Here is a 27,681-nt window from a genome sequence, read left to right as displayed (position 1 = left end):
AAAATGTGTAAATAGTGAAAGAGAACAAATCCTTTTGAGTTCTCACAATATTTTGGAAAATAGTGAAGAAAGCCTTTAAAGACTAAAAAAAGAAAAAGGAGAGAACAGGATTCAATGATGCAGAGGAACAGTGTGGGACATAACAGAAGAGAATTCTGAAATGACTGTGAAGGTTGTTAGTTGTAGCTGCTGCCAGGAGCTATTATGAGATTGCCGTGAGAAAGTTGATGATGGTCAGCCTGTGCTATTGCAATGTTGTATTATCTATTTACATTATTTCTTTTTTTTCTTCTTTTTTTTTTTTTTTTCTTTCTTTTTTTTTTCTTTTTTTTTTGTTCATGTTATGCTGCCAGGAGCAGCACAAATTCAAGCTCTAGAGGAAGTGGAAATCATTGCAAAACTGAAGGCCAAGAAGACTCTATAGAGACAAAAGCCTCAGGAGAGTCAGGACTTGAAGATGAAGAAACAAGTAAGATACAGTGTTATTTCTGTAATGTTAAGGAAAAATTTTGCTGTCCTATGTTCATGACTACCATTGAAAACAATGGGAATCTCATATGCATGCATACGAAGGCAGAATATAGCCATAATAGAACATTAATTTTTTTAGGAAAGAAAAAGATACCAACCTGAAATAGTTGCAAATAAACAAAGTTAACTTTTTCTGTCTTTAGTTCTAAACTCCTTATTCTTTTATCTTGCGGACATATTCTGCCCCAATTTGTATCCAAAAATAAAACAACTGCACTTTGCAATCATAAATGTGTGCTTGATACTTTGTTACATTTCTTTCAAGCTTTCACTGTATTTTGTTACACGTGGTTGTCTGGCTCAACTTACTGCCAAAAGGGCAGTCAAGTCAAATGACTGGTACCAGAGGAGGGTTTTCTTTGTAAATCCCTTTTAATAGAGGGATAACTTAATTTCTGCCTTCAGAAATAATAGCTTTCAGTAAGTGATCATCTGTTTCAAGAATATTAATGCTATTTTTGCAGCTGAAGTTCTCATAGCATAGGATATTAAGTACATTAAGGAACAAGAAAGTAATACCTTTTTCTTTGTTAGTGTATTGACCTAGGCAACTAGATAGGTTTATATATACTGACTTTTATGTGATTAGTATCCGAGATGTCAGTAAAGTGATGTGGACTTTGGAGGGGATTGCTTGCTTTGGTTTGATCTAGGAGTGCTAGTATCGTTTAGGTTTACTTACATTATAGATGTGCATCTAAATGAAATAATGTGATTTAATATTAAGTTAATTCAGGAGTTCCTGATGAATCTCACAAGGAAGACTCAAGTGCTGAAGAACTGAAAACTACCAATGAAACTGTAGAGACAACAGAAGCAAGTATGTATCTGTACTCTTTCAAATTTAGTTACATGAAGAAGTAGAGAATGGAAAACGAAATTTCCAGTATAAACTCAGTATGCATAATTCAACTTCTGTGACCATTTATAATGTCTTTTAAAATAGGCTATAATCATTAATGCTGTTACTTATTTTCCCCTGAATTTTGTGTTAGCTTTATCAGATAAACCTGGTCATGAGCATTGTGGAATCCGACCAGAAGAAAGTGGTCCCCATGCTGGCACTGTCTCTGAAAATGCAGAGGAAGAATTCTCCTGTGAAAAAAGTACAAATCAAGAAATTTCAAGTCAAAGTGCTGAATCCACTGCCAACTCACTTGCTGCAAACGATGAACCTCAGCCACATGCAGAATCCTCAGGTCTTGCGACTCCAGATGAGTCCTCTACGAGGACCTCAGCTCTCCAAGAAACCGATGATAGTGATGATGATCCTGTTCTGATCCCAGGGGCAAGGTATCGAGGAGGACCAGGACACAGGTTAGAGGAATATTTATTTGTGCTATTGCTCAGCAAAATGCATTTTTTAATGGAAGATCTAGAAATGCATGCTTCGTATCCTTAATTAAAATAAGTTATTCTTTGGCAACTAGCCAAGAGCTTGATGGATAAGTCTAATTTGCCCTCATCTAAGATATGTATAGCTATATTCTCCCTTCTAGCCAGGCAAGCTCCTATAGATCTAATACCTCTTTGTGCTTATTTATTGCGTGCTGAATACCCCAGTGCTAAGTATTTGCAGTTTGTTTTTATTATACTCCCAGTAGTCTTAAGTATAGAAAGTTAATACATTTGTATACATGAGTCTGCATTTTCTTTCAGCTGTACTTTAGGTGTTCTTACTTTGGCAATGCAAGAGCTGTTAACTGTTGTTGTTCAGCAATGTTGTATTTGTCTGTAGTACATACATTAAGACCTATGTGTTCAATTTTTCATTCTTGCTTCTTTTTCTCAAAGGAGAAATTCTGTAATCCTTTTTCTTTTGTTGGTTATTGAATACCAGTATGTCTGGCAGTCAAAAAAAGAAGTAGATTACTAGTTGTTGTCATTAATAAAAGACACACTTAGTAAGCTTTGTGGATTTTTTTTTTGTAAAATATAAACAGCCATACATACTGTTTGATCATTCAGTAAACTTAGCCCCCGTTCGTATTGCTGTTTTAATTAATACCTTTGTTCACTAATTTCAATTCTTGGACATTTTAAAAGCTATCATAATTATTTAAGCAACATCTCTATTGTAAAACTTAAGTAAACACCTTTTTTACTTGTTTTAGATGTTATGTAACTTAGTGTCTGATGCCTTAGCTTTACTCCTATCCTGTTCAAAGGCAGCATTATCTTGCTATTAATTTCTTATACTAGCTATGCAAATTCTTTGCAGGCAGCATTACAATATGTATTCATTAGGACATGAGAAAAAAATGAATAGTTGTGTATAGAAAAGGTTTTGAATAATTTGCAGTTAAAAAAATGTCATAAGCCGCCACATTGACAGTAGTGACATAAAGAACAGTCAGTAGTTGCTTCATTACATAGTATGAGTAATTCTTATCACTAAACGACGGTGTTCATGAAAAAAGCCAATGTATACAGATTCTGCCTTAATCCATTAACTTTCTATGCAGTACTAAGGGATTGTAGATAAATATCTGATGGCAGAAATAGTTTCCATTGCAAAGCAAATGTTTGTTGCAAGCAAATAATTGAAGAACAAAATGTGAAAAGCCCTGCAATTTTAATTCCATTTCTGCTTTCAAGCAGGATTTTTAGCTTCTCTTCAGGCACTTTATGTTGCCTGTATGATGTAATAGTTTTTGTAGTAATGTAATAAGAATGACACTTCCAGGTATCATATAACTGTTACAGTTTCCCACTAGTGGAAACATCTTAAATAAAGTTACACTTAATTTGACATGCTCTTTTGTCATTGTATGTGTGCAGTGAGATTTTTTTTCCTGTAGCAGTTTAAATTTATGATATAGGGAAGATGATTCAACTAAATAAATGATAGAATTAAAATTCTTTGTGCAGCCCCCTGCTCCCTTATTCTTCCCCCAAATAAAACCTCACAAAAGTTGCTGTGTAGTCACTACTGGTTTAGGATTGCCTCCAAGCTTTCATTACTCAGGTTTAATGCCTGACCAATTCACTTTTTTCTGCTTCTGTGTGTGTGTGCACGCAGTGGAGTTTTCTAGTTTACCTTCTGAGCAGTCAAATATATGTTTATGTTATGTTCTTCTGGTTTCGGGAATTTCTAAATGCCCTCTTGGATACTGAAGAAAAGTAAGACATCCTGTGTGTGTGCTTAAAGGAATTTGGATTCTAGATAGAAAATAGGCACTGGTGGTCTTAAAGACTTGCTGTAGGCCCTCTTAGTATTTATATCTTATGTGAAACAGAGTGAAAGGAACTGAAAGTCCTCTCTACTGCTACTTCGAGATCTGTTATAGCATATAATCCCTTTCATAAACTGATTAAATATATATAAAATTGCGATGGCCCCTTAGCTGGTGGGAAGCTACCTCAAAGCATTGCTGCTATAATGGGTATAATTTGACTAAAATTAGTCATTTTGGTTTGTGCTAATGTACTGTTTTGGTTGAAAAAAAATTTTCATACCCAGTGCTTATCGTTTGAATGATGTTCATCCTGTCCATTTTCAGCTTTTGTCTGAATTAGATTAAGAGTGTCAAATTTTTCTCACTCCTAACAGTAAAAATTCATGGTTTTCCTGCCATCATGCTGGATCCTGTCTGTGTTCCTCCATGTTCCACTTCTTTCCTGAATATGGTAGACCAGAATTATGCATCCTAAACTGTTTGGTTTTTACTAGGATTAATGGTATGAGTATTACTCCTGGTCTAGAGAAGATTCTCTGGGACACAAGTGAGCTGTAGTTATATCCTTCTCCTCAGTTAGTGTACTGAAATCTTTCCTCTTTTGTCATTTCTAATTAATATGTTCTTATCTTTCACCAGAAGGAAGCTCAGAAGTTTATGACTGTCAATTTTATACTACTGAATTTCTACCCACCTCTTTTTCTCAAGGTCCTACATTCCCCTCTATATTCATAAAGTTACCCAACCTCATGTCCTCAGTGCACTGCATGAGAACATTCCTATATTTTGCTCAGACTATTAGCAATATATTAAAGAAAACTGCCTGCAAGACTGGTGCTGAACTCCACCAGTATGCTTCCTATAGACTTACATTTTCTCTTTTCCCACTTAGTAAATTGTGTTGCCTAACAATTCCTTTACTAAATTTCATTTTCTCAAGTTTATCTAATAATTTAGTTTCCAATGTGTCTTCCTATAAGATAATTAATGGCATTAATACAGAAGTAATAAAGTAGATTTTTCTTTCTCCAGAATACCTAGGAGGGGAGTTGCTGTGGGGCTTTTGTGTGCGTGTGGGGTTTTTTATGTTTTAATTTCTGGACAAGGTTATAAGGCTAGCCTGCAACAATCTAAACCTATTTTATGCAGTGGCAAAAAAAAAAAAAAAGAGTTCTAATTTTTCTCTAGGACAAGAAAGAAAAAAGAGGCTGTAGCCTTCTGAAACAGAATGCTGAAAGCTATTTGACTAATAAGCCTTTTCCAGTACATAGCACTACTAGTTTTGTCTACAATATTTTAGGTTTCTTTAGGTTGTGTTTTTTATATAATAACTAGGTATTGTTTACATTGAGGAGAAAGTCTGCAGTTGGGGAAATGAAGATAAAGGAAACTGTCACAGAGTCATTTTCCCACTGTAAAGTACAATTTTCTCCACTGAGAAAGGAAGGGTAGAGTTCTGATTCTGTACTCTGAAATTATCTTAAATGTCCTCTTAAGGAAAAGAGGCAAAAATACACTTTTGATAGCTCTGTTGACAATACCTGCAGGTAAATAAATGGAGAACTTCCTGCTGATCAACTTTACTGGTCTCACTTTGGTTTTAGCAAGATGGATGTAGACTTCAGATTTATGAATAGAATGTTGTCCCTTTTGCAAATGTAATGTTTACAGAGCTTCTATTATTTGGATTTTGTTTGGGTACAAATCCAACTTCTAACATTTTCAAACTGAGGACTGGGTCTTTCTCTCTCTCTCACATATAATCTAAGAATAGGTACAAGGGTCATAATCTCTTTTTGTGGATGTTTATAAATCTCAAAACACAATGAGGATAGATAGTTTCTCACCAAGTAACCTGAAACTGAACTGTCAGGATAGATTGTGCAGCAGATACACAAACACAGAGATTGCACCTGCATTAATATTTTGAAAAGGACATAGAATAGTAGCAGCAAAATGTGTAGAAATACCATGATCCTCTGGTTGATAAATTAGCTCAGTCGGATGAATGTTGACTAGGAGTCAGCTAGGAATAGTTTTGACACAGAAGAACATTTCTTTGAAATAAATGAGAGTGTGACATCTGGCTTTTCTGTATTACCGAGCATCACGATAGGAATGGTGAAGATTAGTGATTAATAAAGTTAATTCTTTTATTGTAACTAGGCTAGTCAATACTCTTTTTAACAAAATGTATAAGGCACTGCACAGAATATTTCTAAACTAAACAAAATGGGTCGTTTTGTACAGCAGGGCAGTTTAGGTAGATACTCAATGGAGAAAATAACCTTCTGGGCCTTCTGTTGAGTCTACAAGTAAGGATCCCTTCTCTTACAAATATGAGATATGCAGGTTTTTAAGTCTTGAAGTATGCACATAGCATATCTTCTTTCAAACTTACTAAGTCCAACAAATTTAGTTGGAACAAAGATAGATAGTATGTCTTGCCTTGACACCGTATTTCGTAATCTGTGGGGGAAAAAATCGATGCAAAATCTGTGTACTTCATGCACAGAGAGTGCAGTTTTTAATAGATTGATCTTAATTTTCACAAATCAGTTAAAACAACTCTGAGGGCTGCTTTCCTACTTAAATGACTGAACTAATTTTGTTTGGGCTTTGACAGAAGCTGATCTATGAGCAGAGGCTAAGCCTGGAAAATGTTAAACTAGTAGGTTAAAATTTCAAACACATATGAATGTAAAATGGAAATGATTATGCAGCTGCTTCCACTTCTACCATGATCTATGAAGAATTACTTTGTTTTATAAGATCAACTTTGTGTAATGTTATGTAATCTGAATACTATTTTTGCTGAAATCAAAGTAGCTTCATATACTAACACATTGAGGACAGGGAATCTTTTCAGTTGGAACACGTAGAGCACATTTTGTAATAGATGCTAACCTTTTAAAAACATGATACTGAGCATTTTTGAATGACTTTAGTTGTTGTTCCCTTTACTAGATATAATATCAGAGGAACAGCGATAGGTGATAGAATAATGAGGTAATTATTTTCTTCCTCCCCTCCTCCTTTTTATTGCCATATAATGGATTTATCAGATTCTTGTTTTTCCTGTCTAACTGGCATTTTAAAAATTGCTGTACTTTAAATGCTATGAATTACAGAGCATATTGCTTGAGTTATATTTAGTTGCATGTATTGCATGGAAATTGAAAAGAAATGTCAGCGTATACATTTAACAATCTATTAACCTTTTTATTGTGTGCTGTAAAAATTAATGAAATTTGAAAAGTGTGAAGTTTATAAAAAGCGATGAGTTATATTTGCATGTGCCACTGCTGACTTGCTTTGTCTGGTAGTAGAGAACACCCAGTTCTGGACAAAAATATAACAACATAAATATCAGAGATGGCTTATATTTTTTGCCTGAACAAGGTTATGGAAAGGCATAACTAATAAAGCTATATTTGATAATACATATTTAACAAGATACATGCTATATCTTACAGAGTATTTCTTCTAATGAAATTGAATTAAAAAGTCACTTGGTCTTGTATTCTTAACTGAAATACTTGAGTGAATTATTTGTAGGAACATAAAAGGCAATTTGAGCAATTGTGTTTGGCCACCTGTCATAAGAGGGAGAAACTGTCTACTGTGATTTAATGCCAAAGGCTATATATAGGGAAAATGGCACAAAATTATTCTAGTGGTGAAAATTAACGTATTGGTTTTGTGTGGCTGGAAAGGAAAATACTTGACAGGTGATTTCTTAAAAGACTTACCCTGAGTTCTATATTTTAAATGCCTGCAGGAAAATAGAGCAGACATATATTTTTTTATCTTATATTTCAATTTTAGCTACAATTGGAATACGTGAATTTAACTCTGCAACTTTCTTAAAGGTTCATGTATTTGTGTACTTTTTGAACTTTAAATTTCATTATAGGCATTCATTCTATATTAAACGTGCTTACTACAGAGTTCTTTAGCTCTTCAGCACAGCCTATGGGAATATTTGTTTCATATCGCTATTTATTTAATATAAAAATGAACTATGTATTCAGCACAGAATTTTTCGCAGTGTATTTTTCTCCGATTTTCATTGTCATTCTGCAGCATATCAGGTGAAAATTTACAAATGTTTTGTAGCTGAGAACTGTTAAAATATTGATTGCATTGGAAGGCCAGGAAATGACTTAGGAGTGCATTATGGTAAACATCTCTTTTCACATGATCAGCAGTGAAATGACTTGGACTTTAAGGTAGAGCCAGTGTGCTGTTAACATGATGGTTTTTGTCCTTGGTTTTGACAGCAGTAGTAAGTATCTTCTGTATGTTCAGAGACTTCTAAAGGAATATGGTCATTAAGTAGTTACAATCAGAAATATAACCAAATCTTGATATTTAGAAAAGGGATCTATTTTAATATGGTGGTTGAGGGTTAACCCCTGGCAGGCAGCTCAGCCCCACACAGCTGCTCACTCACTTTCCCCCAGTGGGATGGGGAGGAAAATCAGAAGGGTAAAATAGTGAGAGCACTCATGGCTTGAGGTAAAGACCAGTACAATGGCTTGTTAATTAGTCACCATACTGCATGAGATTTGACTTTCATTTGACTTTGCTGCACCTGGGGAGGAATAACCCCAGTGACAAGTAAAGGTTAGGGGACGACCTGCTGGAAAGCAGCATTGCAGAGAAGGACCTGAGAGTCCTGGTGGTCAAGAGGTTGATCATGAGTCAGCACTGTGCCCTTGTGGCCAAGAAGGCCAATGGCATCCTGGGGTGTATTAGGAAGAGTGTGGCCAATAGGTTGAGGGAGGTTGTCCTCCCCCTCTGCTCTGCCCTGGTGAGGCCACATCTGGAGTACTGCATCCAGTTCTGGGCTCCTCAGTTTAAGAAGGAGAAGCAGTTACTGGAGAGAGCCCAGCAGAGGGCTACAGAGATTTTTAGGGGTCTGGAGCATCTTTCTTATGAGTTAAGACTGAGAGAGCTGGGTCTGTTCAGCCTGGAGAAGAGAAGGCTGAGAGGGGATCTCATTTATGCTTGTAAATATCTCAGGGGTGGGTGTCAAGAGGATGGACCAGACTCCTTTCAGTGGTGCCCAACGATAAGATGAGGGGCAACAGGCACAAAGTGAAACACAAGAAGTTCCATCTGAATATGAGGCGAAACTTCTTTACTCTGAGGGTGCCAGATCCCTGGAACAGGCTGCCCAGAGAGGTTGTGGAGTCTCCTTCTCTGGAGACATGCAAAACTTGCCTGGACACATTCCTGTGCAATCTGCTCCAGGTGTACCTGCTTTAGAGGTCCCTTCCAACCCCAACCATTCTGCGATTCTGTGATGATAGCAGCTTAAGACATGGGGCTGGAATTCTTGGTCATGGTAGCTGGCAGGTGGATTTCTCTACATAGTCAATGAGGAAATGACCATAAGAGATCAGAGAAAGAGGTTCTAAATTAATGGTTATAAGCCTTGGGTTCCCTGTGGTTGTTTGCAGTAGGGAAAATAGTTCAAATGAGAAAACAGCAACAAGAGTGGAAAAAACCCTCCAAACTTGGAAGAGAAGAACCTGGGGTTTCTTGTACTTAGCAAAAAGAAACAATGTGTGTATAAGTAAGTTTGGAAACTTAAGAAGTGACAAAAATCCTTAATACAGAGAAATCGATACCGAGCTTGATACTCAATACAGAGCTGAGACAAGAGGGATGGAAAAAGGAAGAAAGTACACATGAGCTTTACAGCCAGCTGCTGCAGCCTAGCTCAGGAGATGATCTGTCTGAGACAATGGTGTTTGGAAGATGCAGGGTTATCTAGGGTACCTGACTAATTTTATGGCAGCCACTACATATAGACCTCTAATGGAACAAAGTTTGTAGCAGAATTCCTGTAGATTGTTTACAGATTCAGTTGATGGATAATTGATCAATTTTCCCTCTTTTAAAAAAACATATAATTAATTTTGTCTGCCTCTCTTCTAATTAGTAGAAAAGCATAGTTGTTTTAAAACATGCAGGGGTAGTTAGCCAGAAATTTTTGAGTAACATAGATTAGGAAATGAGGTATGCAGCTCTCTAAAATAAAATAGCTTTTTTTTTTTTTTTAGAAGAGCAATATGTGGCATATTGTGCTTTAAGAAATGAACTAGTTATTTAATTGTGGAAATTGCATAGATGTTTGTTAAAAAATCAGAATTTCTAAACATACAGAAAATGCCTTATGTGACTTTTTTTTTTTTAAGGCTTAACTTACATGTTTACATCTTTTCCATTTCTCTCTGTGTATAATACATAGCTGTGGATAAGTCTACATCACAAGGTATTTGTGGTTTGGGGCTTTTTTTTTTTTCCTCAAGCTATATTTAATTGAAAGAATATAATGGCTTCACTCCTAAATGCCTATTCCACTCATCTGAAGCCTAATTTGATAATTAATGTTTACAGCAATCAACTTTATCAACTTTGAAGACTTCAAACCTGGCTGATAGTAAGGGGAGAAGTTGTGCTCTGGTTCATCTCTATCTTCTTACTTTTGAATGTAATATTTAAAACTTATCTTTCCACAAGGCACACTCCATTGAAGTAATGAAAGTACCAAATATCTTGTTAAATTGTTAATACAGACATCAACTCTATGGTAAGATATTGCACTAAGGTACCATAACATTCAGCAAAACGCACTTGAAAAGGCTTTATGCCTGCAAACCTGACAGTAGTACTGAATTATTCTGAAGTCAGAACACTACTTACCATATGAGGGCATAACTAAAAGTTCAGTTTCATTGGCTTTATAAGACCTAATGTTTTCTGTACCATAAAATTAATAACATTAATGTAGATTGAGCAGTTTTCTGGCATCTTCATTATTTGATGCCCAAATGTGAATGCATTATAATAAAACTGTATCAGTCGATGGAGTTACTGACACAATGTGTGTAAATTACATTATCTGATACTTTGTACTTGAAGAGTACAGAGGTTGGAAGGGAAGCAGCTGCTCACAGTCAGGCTTTGCTTAGGCTCAACTTCAGAACAGTACAAATTGCACAGCGTGCTTCTGTATCTGCTGATGCTCCAAGTGATTAGGCTGCTGCCTAAGTTTATGTTGGCACAGATAGGTGTTGCTTATCACAAATACAAATGAAAATTAAAAAGCCACAAAACCGTGTTTGAATTCTTAATTTTTGTGTGTGACTTAAAAATATGGAGAAAGTGTGTAGTTATGGAAAAAGTAATACGTCTCGGAGAGAATTCTTTTCCTGTAACGTTCTTTGTTCTGAAGTGTCATTAGATTGAGCTCATATTTACCTTTTCTGGAAAAGACTTGCCTCTGCCAGGTTCCTGCTTTTAGCAGTGTGTCATTAGAGTGCCTGGTAACAGTATCACACTTGTAGCTGTGTGTGCTTGGCTGCATTCTCCCTGTTGAAGGTAGTCACCAGCTTTACAAGATAACAATGTATCAATCCATTCATGCCTCTTCAAAATAAGGCCCAAAATCAGGTTAACTTCAGAGCTGAATTCAGTTAAAAGACAGTTTTTACGAAAAGTCGCTTCTGTGCTTCTGCTTTTATTTAAAAATGCATGATTCTGACTGCTGAATAGTTTTGAGGGTTTTTTGTAATGTCTGCATTCAAGCCTAGGGGAGATTAGAAAAATGAATCTCCTCCTCTAGAGATGCTAAAATACAAATTATGCAAGAAACTACTTTGGGTTACCAGTTAGTTACTTTAATCCCATGTTCTAATCCCACGATTTGCTACTGCTCTCTAGCAAGTAACCCTTCTGAAAGAGCTAGACAAGTCTTCTGTTTTGTCAGTTCTAATGATGTTTAACTCAGCTTTTCAACTGCACATCCTTAATTAATTAATTAATGTGGATAACTACAATGAAAATACAAATAGCGATTATAGTAAGTGCTAGATGTAAGGCTGGCAGGTGTGCTTCAGAAGCCGAAAGGACTTTACTGTGCTGTCTGCTGATTCCAAAGCTGTGTGATCACTGATGGTGTTGGTAGCAGAGTAGTTGTTACAGGATTCTCACTTTTATATTCTCAAACAAAAGCTTCCTTTTTAAAAACAAGTCTGAAACCAAATACGTACAAATAACTGTTTAAAGTTTCTGTGTTTAATGCAGCCTGTCATGTACATGCCACCCTTCTTTTTCCTTCACGTAGATTTAAACTGGTGAAGAGAATAATTCTGTGATCTTCAAAGCACAGTAGATTAAGAATATGGGCTTCTTGTTTTCCTCCTTTGTATGAAGACTTTGCAAAGAACTCTTAAGTCCGTTGAAGATTAAAGTTGAGACTCCATATATTATGTGGACTAACTAACAAATACAGTGTGTTTATTTAGTGTAGTATAAGAAGGAGGAACTAGAAAATTACCCAGATATGAGAATTTGAGGGGATAGAAAACTCTTGCAAAGGAAGCAGTAATAGTCTGTTTTTTCTGGGATTGTTTGCTAGACAAACTTCCAAGAAATGCATTATAATAAATAGTCAACTGTTAAGTGCATCTTTTGGCTAGTGCTTGCAAATCCCTTCTAGTTTCTGTAAAAATAAGTATTAAAATTTCTTCTAAAAGCTTTGCTAAATTAGAAGATCTTAGTATGACAGGTTTGGTTTTGTGGGGTTTTTGTGTTGTTGTTTTAATCGGTATTAATGACGCATAACTTGCATTCATTTTATTTCTTTGCCTACCTGCTGGATAACACTTTCTTTACCTTAGTTTTTTTGGTCCAACTTTCTCCTATGAGAAAAATGGAATAAACGTCTAAGCAGACCACTGGCTGTGAGAATTAGTTATGAATAGATGTGGTGGGTGTTTTGCTTGAAAAGGGGACTTGTTGCAAGAGTCTCCAGGATCAGTGACTAAAACACCAAATCACATTATTTGTGAACAAATCCAAGTTACTAGCTTTCTGGTAGTAGTGTACTGAGGTTGCAACGATATTCAGTTCTGGCTCAGTTTGCTTTTCAGGATCATATAAATTCCTGTAATAGCTTCCCTCCTTGCATTCTGCTAAAATCTGTAGCTTGAGAGTGACATTCCCCTTGCACTGTGTTCAGGACCTCAAAGCCAATAGCAACTCTGACATGGAATAAAAGAAGAAAAAGAGGCTGCAGGTGCTGGGATGTGACAGTTTGGTTGTAACTGGAATTATGGGAAGCGGGGAACTTCAGAGCTAAACAGGAAAACTTTGGCAACAGAGTATTTTCACACTAGAATCCTGGAATTAAACAGTCATAAAACAAAATATATAATATAGCTAATTTTTCTTTGTTATTCTAAGAAATCTTCAGCTGTATCCCTCACTGCTAACATATGGGATAGCTGCTACAATAGTTGATGTTAAACCATCTCTTACTTTAGTAGGAACTTTTTAAAAGCTGTCTAAATCTTGAGTCTTGTCATACAGAACCAGTGAAGAGAAATACCTTTGATTAAATTTGGGGGAAAAACAAATCACACTGGAAGGCTCACTAGATCCTTAATAACTTTTTAAATTTTAAAAACTTTGGTTTTGGCATAGAATTTTCACTTCAAAATTTTGCTGCCTCATTATGGGTGGAGGATATCTCTATCACTGAAGAATAAAATAGCATGTGAATTTTGCCAACAGTTGAAGTTTGGTTTTGTTCTTCAGAGAGGGAATAAAATGTTGCATCACTTGACATTCCACTGTCTTGCATGCTATCATTGTTCTAAGCCAGGATGGAAAAATTAAAGTCTGTAATTTTACATTTGGGATAATGGTGATGTCTGTTTCAAAGTTATGGAGAATGTGTTTTTGAGTGCCTCATTATTATTTTATAGTCCTTTTGACAGCCCATTTCAGTGTTTAGAGATGGACTTTCAGTAGTGTTCTCTTTGTCTGCAATTTACAGACGATCTGCTGTTGCCCGCATTCAGGAGCTCTTCAGAAGGAGGAAAGAAAGAAAAGAAATGGAAGAGTTGGAAACGTTGAATATTAGACGTCCTTTAATAAAGATGGTTTATAAAGGTCATCGAAACTCACGAACAATGGTACGAACTCTTTGTCTCTTTTGGGAACTGTAGAGATTTTAGGGACTGAATCTGTGTAGCTGCTGCATTGATACACTTGCCAAAAAGGATATTGTAATGTTATGAGCATTTTTTCTGGCATATTCAATTGGAAGCCACATAATTTGCTCTAAGTGAAAACTAAAATTAGCGTAACTCATGTCACCATGCTAGGCATTTAAGTTTTCTTGAATTAAAGACTATCTCCCCTTAACTTCCTTTGAAATCTTAGGTATTTTTTCATTTTGCCTGTCAGCTTAAGTGGTATAGAATGTGCCTACCTGCAAAATTATGATTTAATCTTCACATTCCTTTCCAAGTTCTCTAAAGTTAAAGATTAAATAATAATTTTGAGCAGCTTGAAAGGGAAAGTGAGGATTAAATCATAGTTTTGAAGAGCCTTGACATCTCTGAATTAAAAAAGGAAGTAGTACTAGTTATTAAATTGTAATCTGTAGTATCTGTAGATACTGTCTTTTTCATACGAAATACTGTATTTTAAGAAAAATGCAGTTGCTACGTTTGTAAAACAGTGGTGCATGAGAAACAAATGCTGTTCTCCTTGCTATTCTTTTTCTGCTTGTTACAGTATTTTGAAGATGTAAAGTTCTGAGTACTAGGTGGTATTTTGTAGTAGCAGGTGTATTACTCTAAGGAGTAGTCCCTCTACCTCCAAAAGTGGTTTTCTGGAGTTTGTGTGAGTGGCTTTGATTACATGGGGGGAAATGCTTCAGTAAATGCGTATTTCAGTCTGCATAAGCAACAGGGCTTAGAATAAACTTTTATTAATGACAAGGAGGTTTGCACTGTATTTCAGAAATTGATTTTAATTGCTTGAAAATCCATTAGTTTAAAAGCACTTTGTGGTTGAGAGATATTAAACCTAAGCTTGCCTAAGTGGTCTTAATTCAGTCTCCATCTGCATATGTGTTATCCTATAGATTATTTAATGGAATTTGTTGTTTGGCTGCTTTGGGGTTGGTGGTTTCGGTTTTGTTTCACATGAGCAACTATGACAAAGAATGCACACAATGGCAGATGATGTAATTTTACCTCTTGGTTTCTATGGTGGCCAACGTTTTTGTTATTCATAATCTATTTCCTGCAAGGCAAGGGCTGATGGTATTTCCCTTGTAGATTTGTGAAGGAGACATCTTAGAGAGGTCTTATTTCTTGCAGCCCTGAACAGCCCAGGGATAAAGTTGTCTTGTCAATTACATGAACTATTTTAATACACATATATATACACATATATATAAGGCAGATGAATTAAAGTTGTGCAGACAGATTGAATAATTCTGATCCTTCCTTACTTTTGAGGACTTAAATTGTCAATCTTACAATTTTTTAATAAGCATATTTTAAGTGTAATTATTACATTATCAGAAAGTAGAAGACAAGTAGCCTTATCTTGATGTTTGCTGGCACCATTGGCAGTGTTGGAACATTCTTAGGTCCAGCATGCAAATCACTGCCATTTAACTACTCCACTGATGTCACTAGAGTACTAGGTGTTACCATTTTTTAATGAAACAGACCTGAAAGTATGACAGCAGGGAGTGTGATGGTAGTGGAATGATCGGGGACAGGGGGGGACGGGACGGGATTTCTTGTTTCTCTTTAGCTCTTGTAAGAAAAAAATGCTCTTGTGAGCCCCAGATCCCTTTCTTTTTCTTCAAAATTTGTCTTTTGCCATGTGGCTTCGGTTCTTTGTCTCCAGTCCTAGTATTATCTCCCTTATATATATGCCATTCTTCCTCTATTCCACTCACCTCAAGTCCCCTTTTGAAATGTTGACTTAGGAAACTTGGCTTCAATAGACCATCTGTGTGTACCTAGTAAATAGGATAAGTGTACATACAATAAAATTGAGTGTGTATATGAGATTGAAACCAAAGTTTTTTAATGTGAATTTTAATTCTGGTAATTTATGTGGTGCCAAAAGTAGGTTCTATGAATATTAGAAATGTAAAGTCAGCAGTTACATAAAAGAATACAAAGGAAGCGGGAAGAAGTTGTAATTCAGAAATTAAATACAAACTTATTTATAATTGGAGGTAATTTAGATGTACTTCTAACGGAATGATGAAAAATACATATTTAGAGGAGATACAAGACAAAAACTGCACAAATATATTGGAAACACATCTTTCACTACAGAATCCAGGAATGCAGTTTCTCTGGCTTATTTTTAGGTATCAGGATGACTTTATTGCACTGACTGCAATAATTGGTACATATTATGTACAAAGATTTAGCAAGCCTGAAATTTAAAACTGAACATGCTCATTATGGAAATAAAGAATGTATTTTTAACAACAGTAAGGGTTCAGGTTACTAATATGATTCTTTATCATGGTGATTTTTAAATCAAGATAGCTGGGGCAAAGCACAGGGTAACGCAATGTCTCTGTCCTTTTCTCCAGTGCATTTTCTGAGAAAAATATGCAAAAAGAAAGATAAGGATGCAGGCACTGTCCTCTTTGGAGCTTTATTATGATGTGTTGCCTGGAAAATAATTCCATAGTAGAATTCTTTGTATATGGTCTCAAACTCAAAACCCTGTCCCTTATGCTGGAGATATTAATAAATACTAAACATTGGACCTATCTGTGTGAACCCTGGAACCTGCTGTATAGGAAACTTCTGTTTACATATGTATCACTTTTGCTTGGTGTTTGTCAATTGAAAGAGTCAGCAAAAGGTATTGCTAACTGTTTGAAGTGTAATCTTGTGTGTAGGATTACATTTTAACTTCCAGACTCTTTTCTCCAGCACAAACATGGGACTATTGTGGAGCTTTCAGCTCACATCTTGTGACTGAGGTTTGAGTGTTCTTGAAGCAATGTCCCTTCTTCTGCCACTCCATCTAAACTCTCACCCTGTAGATAATGTAGGGCAGCAATGGAGAACGATACTGCTGCTTAGCCTGTTCCTATTTGAAAAAGTTTAGCAAATTTTGATGTCCTACTCTGAATAAAATGAGAAGTGATTCCTGAAGAAGATTCTAATCATTAGTGAAGGAAGCAGCCCATTCTTGTTTGTTCAGACCAGTTGTTTGGCTTCGAGTTACATCTTTTTAGGAAGGGAGGGCAGAGAGGCCTTGCTGTGGAAAGATTATTCTACATTTAACAAACCTAATAGTTGCTTCTTGAAAAAAATATTCTACTTTTTTTTTTTTTGGCTCAGAAATTGAATAAGCCACATTCCTTCAGGCTGTAATCGTAAGGGTATCTTGAATGTAACAGGTGTAGAATAATATCAACATTATATTTCTAGGAAATGGATATCTGATACTACTGCCACTCTTTCCTGGCCTGCAGTTTCTCTGTCATTTGCATGATCATTTTAGTTGTAACGCTGACTGCTTCAGCCGCCTTCCATTCCAAAATTCATGAGACTGCAGATCTATGAAACACTCAAGGAGTCTGGGTTTTCCCACTAACTTAGTAATACTCAATTAATAAATAATACAGCATTTACTATCCAAGTAATAATTTAGAAATAACGTTTAAGAAATAAAAATAGTAGAGTCTAGTATAAATAATAGATATATGTATCTGTACAAAACTGTAACTACTATGTATAAATTATTATCAGATAATACATTATTCTTATAATCCTATGACACTACCATATTTTGGAAAGAGGGATGGGAACAAGGAGGAGAAAAAAGTTCAGATTTATCTACTCACCTGTCTCCTAAAGACTTTTTGAAGTCAAGTACAAGTCAAGCTAGCTATCTTGTCGTTGACTGTATCTGCTATGTTCTTTAATTCTCAGAATCAGGGACAAGACAGTCTAGCCATTTTGGGGGGGGAGATGGTCCTTTCATTAGAAAAGTATTCACAGCATTGTTAGCAAATGTGCATCCAGAACAATGATAGTGATGAGACTGTGAGTGTTTATGGAGCTTAAGACAGAAGGTTTAAATACCTACTGAATTATAGCACTTCAAGGAAAAAGAAAGGCCCATGGATCTTCCTGCAATGGCCTTCAGTCAATGGCACGTCCAGCCCAGTTGTGTTCAGGCACAAACAGATGTGTACATTTAACTCATGATGCCATGTTTGTGAATTTCCTCTCATCTTTTCTGGTTATTCTGGTTATTCTTCAGTACTTCTGGCATCTTTCAAATAAAAATTATTACCATGTTATTCTGGGAGGTGTACAATTTCCTTCTTCAAATGTACAGTTCTCCAAGCAGAGAAGTCTTCCTTGAATGTTTTAATTACATCCAGTTATAATCCAGGGTCAAAATACTGTGTATCAGTAACATTACAGAAGAGTTAGCTGTAGTCCAAAACCAAAGATTATCCAATTAGGATTTCTGAGTATGTGATTTAAAAATTGTAATAATTTGTGTGATGCTTTTCCAGTCAGTGCAAACTAAAATTGCATAAACTGACCCAAGATGTTAGAATGACCTTCAGTGTGAACAGCAGACCCTCAAAAAACTCATTGCCTTTGCCAGATAGTTTTTATCTTGCTCTCTAAATTTATACACAGCAACGTAAAAAAAAAGTAAACAGTCCATGTTGGCAATGTATTACATGTACTTGTTGCTGATAACATGGGAACACCACTGATACGTGACAAATGTTAGCCATATCACTTCAAATATTTTGCAAAGGTGCTCAGATACATCAACAAAGTAATTATGGGAACAACCATATAGAACAGTATGCATCATTGCAGTGTCAAGAAAACTGTGGTATTATTGTTTCCACTTGCAGGGAGAGATGCTTCTACTTTCATCTACTGTTACTGTAAATAGCTGAAGCTAACGGGTGGCTTTTACCTTTCTTGTTCATGGGCTTTGGACAAAGAAGTCTTAGTTCTTATCTGATTGATTATAGAGGGGGGAGAAAATTTCCAAAGTTTGATTTTGTGACTCCTTTTTGTCTGTAAGACCTAGATAATTCCTACCCCTCAGTTTTCATAAGCTTCTGTCTTGTCTCCTCTTCCTCTGTAAATGGAAAATCCTCACCAGAGATGAGCCTGTCATTTAATTTAAACTTACTGAACCCTTCCCAAAAACTGTTTCACTTACCCCTGTCTCCAGTATCATTCTAGTCACTTTGGAAAGTGTCAAATCTGCTGTAATTTATTTTGAAACTGCTCAGTCTGCCCCAGCTGTTCTCCATTTTTTCTGCTAGCAGTAACTTTTCCCTGGAGTCTTTGGCTTTCTGAATTTTATTTTTTGATCATTTTTCTTTTAATGTTTCCTTTGAATTTTCTTGCATTTGCAGAGCTCTTGCTTCAGAGGCAGTGTTATTGCAGAAACAGAAGAATTGTCTTTGTGCTTTCCAAGGTAGTCTTATAAAGTAATTGTTATTTTTGGTTTTACTGCAGATAAAGGAAGCCAATTTTTGGGGATCTAACTTCGTCATGAGTGGTTCAGACTGTGGCCATATTTTTATATGGGATCGACATACTGCTGAACATCTCATGCTACTGGAAGCTGATAATCATGTAGTGAACTGTCTTCAACCTCATCCATTTGACCCAAGTAAGATGATTTTCATTTACATTTTTCACAGTCCACATATTCAGGTTATCTGTAGTAAAGCATTTTAAAGACCAGTCTTAAATTCTTTGTTCAATAGAGCATTGTAATGATTAATGAACCACTATTAATTCTTTTCCCATACAAATTAGATAGTACTGCTTTTAATTTTGTCTTTCACTAATGACCTTTGGCCCTTAAAACTCTTCATACTCAATAACATCTTGGAATGAAAATATTATCAACATAGTATTTATAGGAAGTTAAGATGTAGTAAGAAGAATCTCCATTTCTTGCTCGCCTCAATACATTAAATGTTTTCCTTGACACTAGTAAGGGAAAGATGGGGTCATTGAAACGCCAGCAACACTTGGGTGAGTAGATATTGGAATCTGGTCTCTACTTGGCCCTGTTGAAAAAATTGATCTAAGTTGGTATCTCAGTCTCGCTAGCTTTGTGAGATGACAAGAATGCATAAAATTCATAGAAATCCTATTAATTTGTGTTTAGGGGAATATATTTATAGAAAAGATGGACCAAAGTAGTATAAGGTATCATATGTTGTCTGACATGTAGGTGACAAATCTGAACCATTCTGCAACTTCTGACACAGTCTAAGAAAGTATTCATGTTACTTCTTTTTTCATAGCTTACATGACTATGGAGTAACATAGCTGTAAATAAATAAGCAAATAACATTATGATGATACCAGAAGAGCCTGGGCTTTTTTTGGACCATTTGTGGAAACATGGAATACTCTCCTATATTGGATAAGCCTTGAATTTTTAAATGCTTAATTGAAATTGTGTTCCTGGGCATATTTAGAGTGTGTGGCTTGGTTAGTCACTCCTTCTGGAAGCACCTTTCAAAATGCCCTGTAGTTTTACCGATTTCTTGATGCAGTGTGACTATCTCCCTATCACAGAGAGACAGTAATGAAGAGGTCATCCTTCTTGTAGGACAGTTAATCTTATAGAGTTTTCCAGTTACTGATATATTTCTATGAAATTTTTATTCCCATTGTGGTTTTGTACGATGATGTAGAGAATGTTTTGCAGCTTTTTGTTTTCTGTATTTTAACGAGCATCCATAAGAGCATACATTGCTTTTTTAAATGTTTGAATATCAAATAAATTTACATGAAATACACTGAAATTATCAAATGTTAACATACATCTTATATCTGAGTCTACAAATCCTCAGGCTCTTTTATTAATGCATATGCTTAGCAGGTCATCAGCAGAAGTATATGAGTACTGGCTGGGTTTATTCTTACTTTTTGCTCCTGTCTTACATATATTCTGGTGGGGTTTTTTTAAATTTAAAAAAGGAGGCTCTTAATGTTTGCATGTGTTTTCTGCATATGTGCATATATTAAAAATATACAATCTATTGTTCAGATCTCGTGTGGAGACTTAGAAATTACATAGCTGTAGGTTCAGCATGAGAACTGACATTTGCAAGTAAATGCTTCAAGTGGAGTATTTTTCTTCAGCTTGGTTTAAGTGCGGAAAATACTGGTAATGACATAAAACATTTAATTTAAAATTACTGTTACTTCTAGTTTTGGCCTCTTCGGGTATTGACTATGATATAAAAATTTGGTCACCATTGGAAGAATCCAAGATTTTTAACAGAAAACTTGCAGATGAGGTAAGAACGTTTCCTTCTTTTTCACAGCAATGTTGCATCTTCCAGTTCTACAGAAGCTTTTGGTCCAAATTACTGATATTGAATTAACAGTTATTTAATGTTCAACAAATGAGCTACAAATAAAAAGCTGCCCTTTATAATAGCTAACTTTAATATCTTTGGCAGCACACAGAGGCGCTTTGTATGTCATTAACTCTCTTAGAAATTATATTATGTGATCTGGTATTATATACATGAAGGAAGTTGGAAAAAGTATAAACAGTCAGATATAGAGGGAAAACTGGCAGGAATTGAGAAATTGAGTTGGTACTTGTCTTTAAAAAAATAAATTAACTGGAGGAAACACAACAATATACAGAGCAGGGAGTGCAAAAATCAAATGTATTAAATATTCTGTGGCATAAAAGGGAGTTAATGTTAAGATTGGAAATTGGGAACTTCATGGAATAAAGCAAACATTGCAAGCCAAATCAGTTACAAAAGTCCATATGTAAAGTTGTGCAGCACTTTGTTTTCATACCCCCAAAGCAATAACGATGTATATAGCAATTGGTCTGTGATGATCATATAGTTGACTGCTGAATAATCATAACATGTTATGTGATTTACATAACATAGTTTATTAAAATGTTAAATGTTTTTCTGTAAGTAATATATTAGGGAAAATTTGCTTATGGGATTGTTTAGGGTTTTTTTTGTGCAATCTCTTGGACAGCAGGGATATAGTAGACTGGGGGGTTTTAATTATTATTTTTCTGTATTAGTGTTACATATATTTAAAACAAACAGAAACCTACAATCCTTAGCCACCAGCCCTGCAGCCCCCTGAAAAAATGCCCCAAACCATCCACTTGTCAGTTTTTCACCTTTCCCATTATTTTGGCAGAAGTAACACCAAGCAAAGTGATACTTCTTTGACTCTTGTAGGATAGTTTTAATCCATGACATGGTTTGGAGTCTTTGGACTTTAGAAATATTGCTAAGCATATGTGCTAAAAGTAATTATTGTAGTGATACTTTTGTTTCTTAATTTTTAATAATAACAAATTATTTAGATATTTAATTATTTTTTATTTAATATAAAATGTAGAACTTTCAGATAATTTAACTGCAGTATGGTCTGTAGCTTTATATGTTTTGATTTTAGTTTCACCTTGAAATACCTATGTAGAGGACAGGAGAAGTTCATAGAAATAAAATAGTTTTCACCACATTAAGTTTGGCTAGAGTAAGTGTCCAACATACCTACACTGAATTTTCTGTAGAAGGGAAGGTCTAGGAACAAAGCATTGTGTTTGAGGAAAATTCAGTATAGATGTAGAACTGTATTTAAAATTAAGAGAGGCCATGACCTTAGTGAGTTGGAAAAGACAGAGGGGGTGGGAATAAATCTCTGAATAGAGAGAAAACATCAGAAGAAGCCTGTCAAAAGGGTGTTACTGGTGGTGCACTGAGAAATAGGAGGTGAAAGAGGAAAAGCCTGCTGTCTTCTCATTTTGCTACTTTTAGGAAGTGATCAGGTGTGCAAAGTGCCTGGTAGACATGAGAATGACAGAAAAGAGGTGCTTTGGTTTGGCTAGGAGAAGGCCACTGCAGACATTTGCAAGAATTATGTTCCTCACGAGAGGAACAGGCTTGAGAAGGAGTTTCAGGGAGAAAAAGAAATGCATTATTTTCTGGCCTTACGGCAGCTGATCTGGGAGGAAGGACTGGATAATGGTCAGTACTTGTCTCCACCTAAAGCATTTTTTATGCTTAGTGATAATGAAAGAACGTAGTCTAAAAGCTGAGAGAAAAGCTAAGGTGTGGGATTAGAATTTAACAGCCGAGCAAGAAGGATGGCAAGGATGTACAGGAAGGAAAGAAGCAAAAGAGCTACATGTATTCGTTACTGTTTTTTTTCCTTGAAACTAAGACAGTGGGAGGTGGCTCTTTCCAAGTTATTTAGAGGCAAGGTATAGATCGTTTCGAAATAATTATGCAGCTGAAGAATGTTTCTGAAGTGGGATAGAGTAATTGCTTGTGTTCCTTGGATTTTTTCCAAAAGTTTCAAGCAGCATGAAGGTAGGAGTTTAGGGTAACCTCATCTCTTTTTCCTTCCTACATTCTTGGCTAGTGCTGGTGCTAGGACTTCGTTCTCTACAACAGTTGCCATCTGTAACAGCACGTTCTCTCATCGGTCCTCCTTATTTTGTGCAAGATCTCATTTCCAAAAGGTTTTCTCAGTTTCTCATCTTAATATCTGCCATGCATGTGGACATCGGAATGATGATCTTACTGGAATAGTCCTTAGATAGACCATTAGATATCTGTAGGCAGAGTCCACTGACTGAGTCACTACATACAAATGCAGTAACTATATTCAATACTAATTATAAAAATATTGCTCCCTTCGCGTAATTTTGGACTCTGTAAATGCCTTTTGCATTGGAACTACGTACCTACAAACCTGTATTGATGCAGTACAATTTCATGGGGTTTTTTAATGCTGTTTTTTTTCCCCTTCCAGGTTATAACACGTAATGAATTAATGCTGGAAGAGACGAGAAACACTATTACTGTTCCAGCTTCTTTTATGTTAAGAATGTTGGCTTCATTGAATCATATAAGAGCAGGTGAGAGACTTCTGAAGAGCTTGTCCACCACATTGATCTATGAAATAGCAGATGGATTGGGGAGTCATCAAATCATCAGCTGTTTGCGGCTACACTTGGGGTTGCTGAGACGATTCAAGGGCTCTTCTGATGGTGTCTTAAAAGCACTTAGGAATTGCTTCTTTAGTGTGAGACTTGCAACAATTTGCAGCTGTTATTTTTTACCTCAAAACAAAGAAAAGAGCAAAATACAGATATTAACGTACTATCCATCCTGAAATAGCTTATTTGTAATGTAGTACTAGTTAGATGTTGAAAAATACTCTCTTTTGTAAGGAGTGTTCTTTAAGATGAGTGCTGTGTGATGGGAAAGCTATTGGGGTGAATGGAATGTGTCATAAACTGACTGTTGTGGTGGGCTTGGAATTGTCTGGGAGCGAAGGAGCATGTGAAGATACTGGACTGAGAGAGACACTAATGAGGCTGCTGGCAGCTGTTCCTGTGGCAGCAGGTACTAGGATATCCCTTCAGTGAAAGGGCAGTTCCCTAGGGGCTGAGTCTGGAGATATATAATGGGTTTTGTGGAGAAACACTGTTGGGAACTGGTGCTCCTGGATGTTAGTGCTGATGCAGCTGACTGCAGTGGGTCGATACTGAAGATACAATGACAGAAGATACAGAAGAAGACAATGGAGAGACATCATACTGGGTAGGAAGAAAGGGGATGAAGTTGGCTATACTGTATGGGGCAGAAACCTCACAGAACTGTAGATAAGGGTGAAAGTAACGGTGAGAATTGAATATGGGGACCCTGGCACAGGCTGAGGAGAGTAGTGGGCTTATAGTGATGAGGATGGAGGGAAGCTCTGTCTGGCAGCACCTACTGCTCCCCTTTCACCTCTCACTGATCTGGCGAAGTAGAGGAAGCTACTGGATCCAGCTCAGCTCTGTGCCTTGCCACTGATGTAAATGAATACATTGTTTGGGTTTTTTCTTAGTTTCTTCTGATTTCTTTGGAGTAAAATACTCAAAGAACTGCCCAACACTTGACTTAAAAAAGTTTCAACAAAAAAATCTGTGTTATGGCTGGGTGAAGTATTTCTTAACCTGACAGTGCAAGTTGTTTGAGTGATAGACATTCAGGCAGTCATGTTCGCTCACATTTTTCTATTTGTCTTTCCCTAAACTTTTACATCAACAAGTGTTTGTTCTAATGTATGCAGTGACAGATTGATTCCCCAGCTTTCTGAAATATGCAGGTTTCTAACCACAGCTATTTCAGTTTTAGTTCCCCAGAACAGTGTTTCAAATCTCTTGTATTCGCCATCTCTTTTTAATATTATGCTTGCATTCATCTTTCCTGTGCTGACAGCCAGCCAGCAGCTACAAGATTTTTCCTTTTGTACACAAATTTCACTTTTATGCCTGGAAATCCTTTAGGGCTTTTCTTCTGTTCTCCTTTCTTGTGGTGACATGACTACCCAGTCTCTGCTGTCAATCCATACGGACTTTCTTCGCTCATATAATCCACAGCCACTGTGCATTGTGTAAAAGCCCAGGGAGAAAGTATGTTATAAATATTTACCAAAAAATGAAAACTTTGGAAGTTCTCTTTACTAAATCTTCTCTGTGTCTTACAGACCGATTGGAAGGTGACAGATCAGAAGGATCTGGTCAGGAGAACGAAAACGAAGATGAAGAGTAACCAGCAGTTGTGTGCAAGCACCTAAACATTAATGGAATTTGTATAAGACATTAATTATATTTTTCCTTACAGAGCTTTAGTGCAATTCTAAGGTATTGCTTTTGGATAACCTAACATTTTGTTTTTGAATGAATGTGTGCATGACTTTGGGAGAGCGTGCAAGTAAAATAAGCAAAAATGTTTTTAAAATGTTTTGCCATGTATGAGGGGTGCTAGAAGATGCGAAGTGCAATATTTTCCTCAACCTGCAAATGTGGGAGCTTGGATCAATGTTTTAAAGTAACTTTCATTATAGTAAAAACGTTGGTTCAAATACATTTCTATACCTGCTGTTTGCATGTTTGTTGCTTTCTAATTAAAAGATTTGGTTGTTTTAAGTAGTTTCCTGTTTTTCCTTTGAGCAACCATTGATTTATCACCCTGTAACTATTAATGTGATGCCATTGCTGCCTTAATTTGCATTCTTTCTTACAATGTTTCTGAAGTGATAAATACAATTATTTATAACAGTGAGCACTGGGATTCTCTGTGACTTTGAGACCCCATGCCTCTCAGTTCTTGCTTTTCCATGGACATAAGCCACACATACGTATGCAAAACTGTCTCTGCATCAGTCTGATTGTAGTGCCATTTCACATTCTCCATGCTTAAATCTGTAATGCTGGTGAAATAGTTATGTAGGCAGCAGATATATCTCAATTTCCATTGGATTTAGAATAGAGAAAATGTAGTAGAAAGGAACATGAATTTGAATATTCCTATGCCTTAGTTCCTAGCAGTAATTTGGGGAGGGATTTCAGTCCATGTAACAGGCTCTACTCTTCCTCTATACATGTTTGGATGGCAATGGGGAAGACGAAGTGAAGGAAGGAAAGCAGAGCAGGGAAACGAGCAGCTTTACTCAATGGCTGTTCTTGCCAAGGATGGCAGATGCTGAGAAGCTCCACTGGAAATTACAGAATGCCAGGTAGGGTTCTAAATCAGGTGGATGAGGGTACTGGAGGCTTCGTTACCCTGTTATCATTAAAATATGCATTCATCACATAGTCTTCACAGACTTTGCTTACATCAACACAAAAAATTCCCCGTGCCAAATGAAAAAGAACATTATCACAACATTCATGTATCCTGATCCATAATGGAAGCAGGCTGAAAGGGCTTGGGGAAGGAATATAAATCACAGAAATAGAGGGAGATGGGAAAACTAAACCTATTTGAGGACAAGAAGAGAGATTTGTGAGGGAAGAGAAATGGGAATTATATGGAACTTGGCAGTAACTGAAGATACTTGGGCAAGGGAAGAATAACATGAGGGTAGAGGAAAAATGTGAGGAGATGGATAGGGTGGTTTCTTGTTTTTTCTTTTAAAAAATGAGAAGAAATTACTGAGGAAAAGCAAAGTATAGAAGCTTTGAAAGTGATCCAGTGAAGTGAATATAGGAAAGGAGAAAGTAACTTTGGAGGAGAGAAGGTTTTGGAGACACAGGGTGCTGAGAAGAATTGAGGTCCCAGTACGCTGGAGCATTGGGGAAAATGGGAAACTTCACACACAGAGGAAGTCGGTGCAACAGAGGATGGAAATCTGGTAAGCATTTCAGAACGTATCTACCGTGAACAAGGGAGAGTGAAAGAAGTCAAGGTTAACTTGGTTGGTTGTTTTGAGATGTGGAGTGAAAGTAACAGCTGATATGGATATTTGTCTTTTCTGGTGACGCAAGAATGACTTTTTGTTGGAGAAAAGAGAAACCACTAGTTTTCCCTCCTGATGTACCATGTTGGGCAAGCATTTTTAGACAGCAAGAAATAAAATAATGCTTTATGATTTTGTAGTACACCCATTTGAGGCCCCCTCTTCACTGCACTCCCCCCTGAGTGCAGTGGTCTAGAATTGTTCAAACCTTTCTGCTCATAGCACTTCATTGAGCAGTGTTTTTACTATCACATAAATAGAGTGTACTTAGTGTATATATAAGTAGGGTTGTCTGCTCTACTCTAGCTGTTAGCAGTGAGAGGTATAAAGCCTTATTTCTCTTCTGAGTGGCATCTGTTGTCATGGTGGACCTCTTCCACAGCCTGGGGTCCTGAGCAGTTCAGTCAGGGAAACACAACAACACAATGTTTGATTGGAGTTTCTAGGTCCTCCATAGATTATATTTGAGAGGTATTAGCTGCCAAAAAGAAGGGCCATGGTGTTTCTACAGAAGCCTGGCTCTTTTTATTTAGAAATTATTAACTTATGCCATCTGAAAACAAATTCTCAGCTAAGTATATGGAGAGTATACCCTTTGTCTTCACTACAGAGGTTTTATAAATCATCACTGTGGATGTCTTTGTTTCTAAAAATAAAAAAGCTGCTTCTGCCACTTTTGCTTTAGTTGTAGTAGCAATTGCCAGCAAAGAGCACACAATATAAAGCAAAAGCAACAATCTTATAAATGTGTGTTTTTCAGAGTTCCCCCATAAGCACGTTCCAAAATGGTCTCTTATTTATTTAAA

The 27,681-nt window shown here is 36.3% G+C and overlaps 1 protein-coding gene across 13 annotated transcripts in view; it reads left to right on the top strand.

The window, feature by feature from the left end:
• Positions 1-25,562, top strand: part of DCAF6 (DDB1 and CUL4 associated factor 6) — a 93,386-nt gene extending 67,824 nt beyond the window's left edge. For 5 of the 13 annotated variants that reach the window (XM_065076751.1, XM_065076730.1, XM_065076769.1 and 2 more), the window contains 8 exons: positions 354-469; positions 1,259-1,351; positions 1,527-1,848; positions 13,567-13,705; positions 19,079-19,235; positions 20,798-20,886; positions 23,396-23,501; positions 25,121-25,562. In XM_065076751.1, the coding sequence (XP_064932823.1) occupies positions 354-469; positions 1,259-1,351; positions 1,527-1,848; positions 13,567-13,705; positions 19,079-19,235; positions 20,798-20,886; positions 23,396-23,501; positions 25,121-25,185 (1,087 nt within the window). In that variant the 3' untranslated portion in view covers positions 25,186-25,562. Of the gene's footprint in view, positions 1-353; positions 470-1,258; positions 1,352-1,526; positions 1,849-6,677; positions 6,720-13,566; positions 13,706-19,078; positions 19,236-20,797; positions 20,887-23,395; positions 23,502-25,120 lie in introns of all 13 variants that reach the window. The other 8 variants (XM_065076718.1, XM_065076758.1, XM_065076745.1 and 5 more) reach the window with 3 other exon arrangements.
• The last annotated feature ends 2,119 nt before the right edge of the window (positions 25,563-27,681 follow it).

Source organism: Columba livia, chromosome 1, assembly GCF_036013475.1.
Source record: "Columba livia isolate bColLiv1 breed racing homer chromosome 1, bColLiv1.pat.W.v2, whole genome shotgun sequence".
Lineage (NCBI taxonomy): Eukaryota > Metazoa > Chordata > Aves > Columbiformes > Columbidae > Columba > Columba livia.
Note: the sequence above shows the minus strand (reverse complement) of the source record. Positions and strands in the feature narration are given on the sequence as shown.